The sequence below is a fragment of the Rhincodon typus genome, unplaced genomic scaffold, assembly GCF_021869965.1.
Source record: "Rhincodon typus isolate 14 unplaced genomic scaffold, sRhiTyp1.1 hic_rhity00016199, whole genome shotgun sequence".
Classification (NCBI taxonomy): Eukaryota; Metazoa; Chordata; class Chondrichthyes; order Orectolobiformes; family Rhincodontidae; genus Rhincodon; species Rhincodon typus.
In genome coordinates, this window is record NW_025981837.1 from 4390 (window position 1) to 5196 (window position 807).

Here is an 807-nt window from a genome sequence, read left to right on the forward strand (position 1 = left end):
GGGGGGAGGGGGATGCAGTGGGTCTCGGATTGGGGACCCTGTCCCATGTGTGTTCCTTACTCTGTGACTGATGCGCTGTGTACTCTCAGACATCCAGGTCTTGCTGTTGACTGATGTACTCGTTCTGCTCCAGGAGAAGGACCAGCGATACAGTTTCCCAGCCCTGGTGAGTGGTATCCTCCTGACCCCCACCCCCCAAACCCCAACCCCCAACCAACGTTAACACTGTGGGTGTCGGGTGTTGGGGGGGAGTGGGGGTGGAAGACGGGACGGTCGGTCTCCGCACCAGGGAGTGAAGTTGGGGCGGGGTAGGAGTGGGGGAATTAGGGATGTCAAGCGGGTGATCTCTCCCGGGCTGGCCGGTGATGCCCCCACCCCGCAGTCGATCAGCCCTTCCCTGACGGTGCGCTTGTGGGGTGGGGGGGTGGGGGGCCACCGGTTAACCACCCGCGGACTGACTCCGGCCTCTTCCTCCCCCCGTCTCCAGGATAACAAGTCGGCCGTGATCCCGCTCCACAAGCTGATCATCCGGGATATCGCCAACCAGGAGAAGGGCCTGTTCCTGATCAGCGCTGCCTGGCAGAGCCCCGAGATGTATGAGCTACACACCTCCTCAAAGGACGAGCGAAACATCTGGATGAAAGTTATCCAGCAGAGCGTCAACGTGTGAGTGACAGTGTAGCACAGGGCGCACTGTCGCAATTCCAACTGTCACCTGCAGGGCGAGTGCGGTGCCTGTCAGCACTGGTCAGTTGGCACTGTCAGTCCGTACTGGTCAGTTGTACTGGTCAGTCTGAACTGGTCAGT

The 807-nt window shown here is 60.6% G+C and overlaps 1 protein-coding gene across 1 annotated transcript in view; it reads left to right on the forward strand.

Annotated features, from left to right (window-relative positions):
- The window catches only part of LOC125482738 (rho guanine nucleotide exchange factor 2-like), a gene marked incomplete at its 3' end in the record, with an annotated part of 4470 nt that extends 3804 nt beyond the window's left edge, over positions 1 to 666 (forward strand). The window contains exons 7-8 of the mRNA XM_048594869.1: positions 90 to 166; positions 488 to 666. Of these exons, the coding sequence (XP_048450826.1) occupies positions 90 to 166; positions 488 to 666 (256 nt within the window). The remainder of the gene's footprint in view (positions 1 to 89; positions 167 to 487) is intronic.
- Positions 667 to 807: the final 141 nt, after the last annotated feature.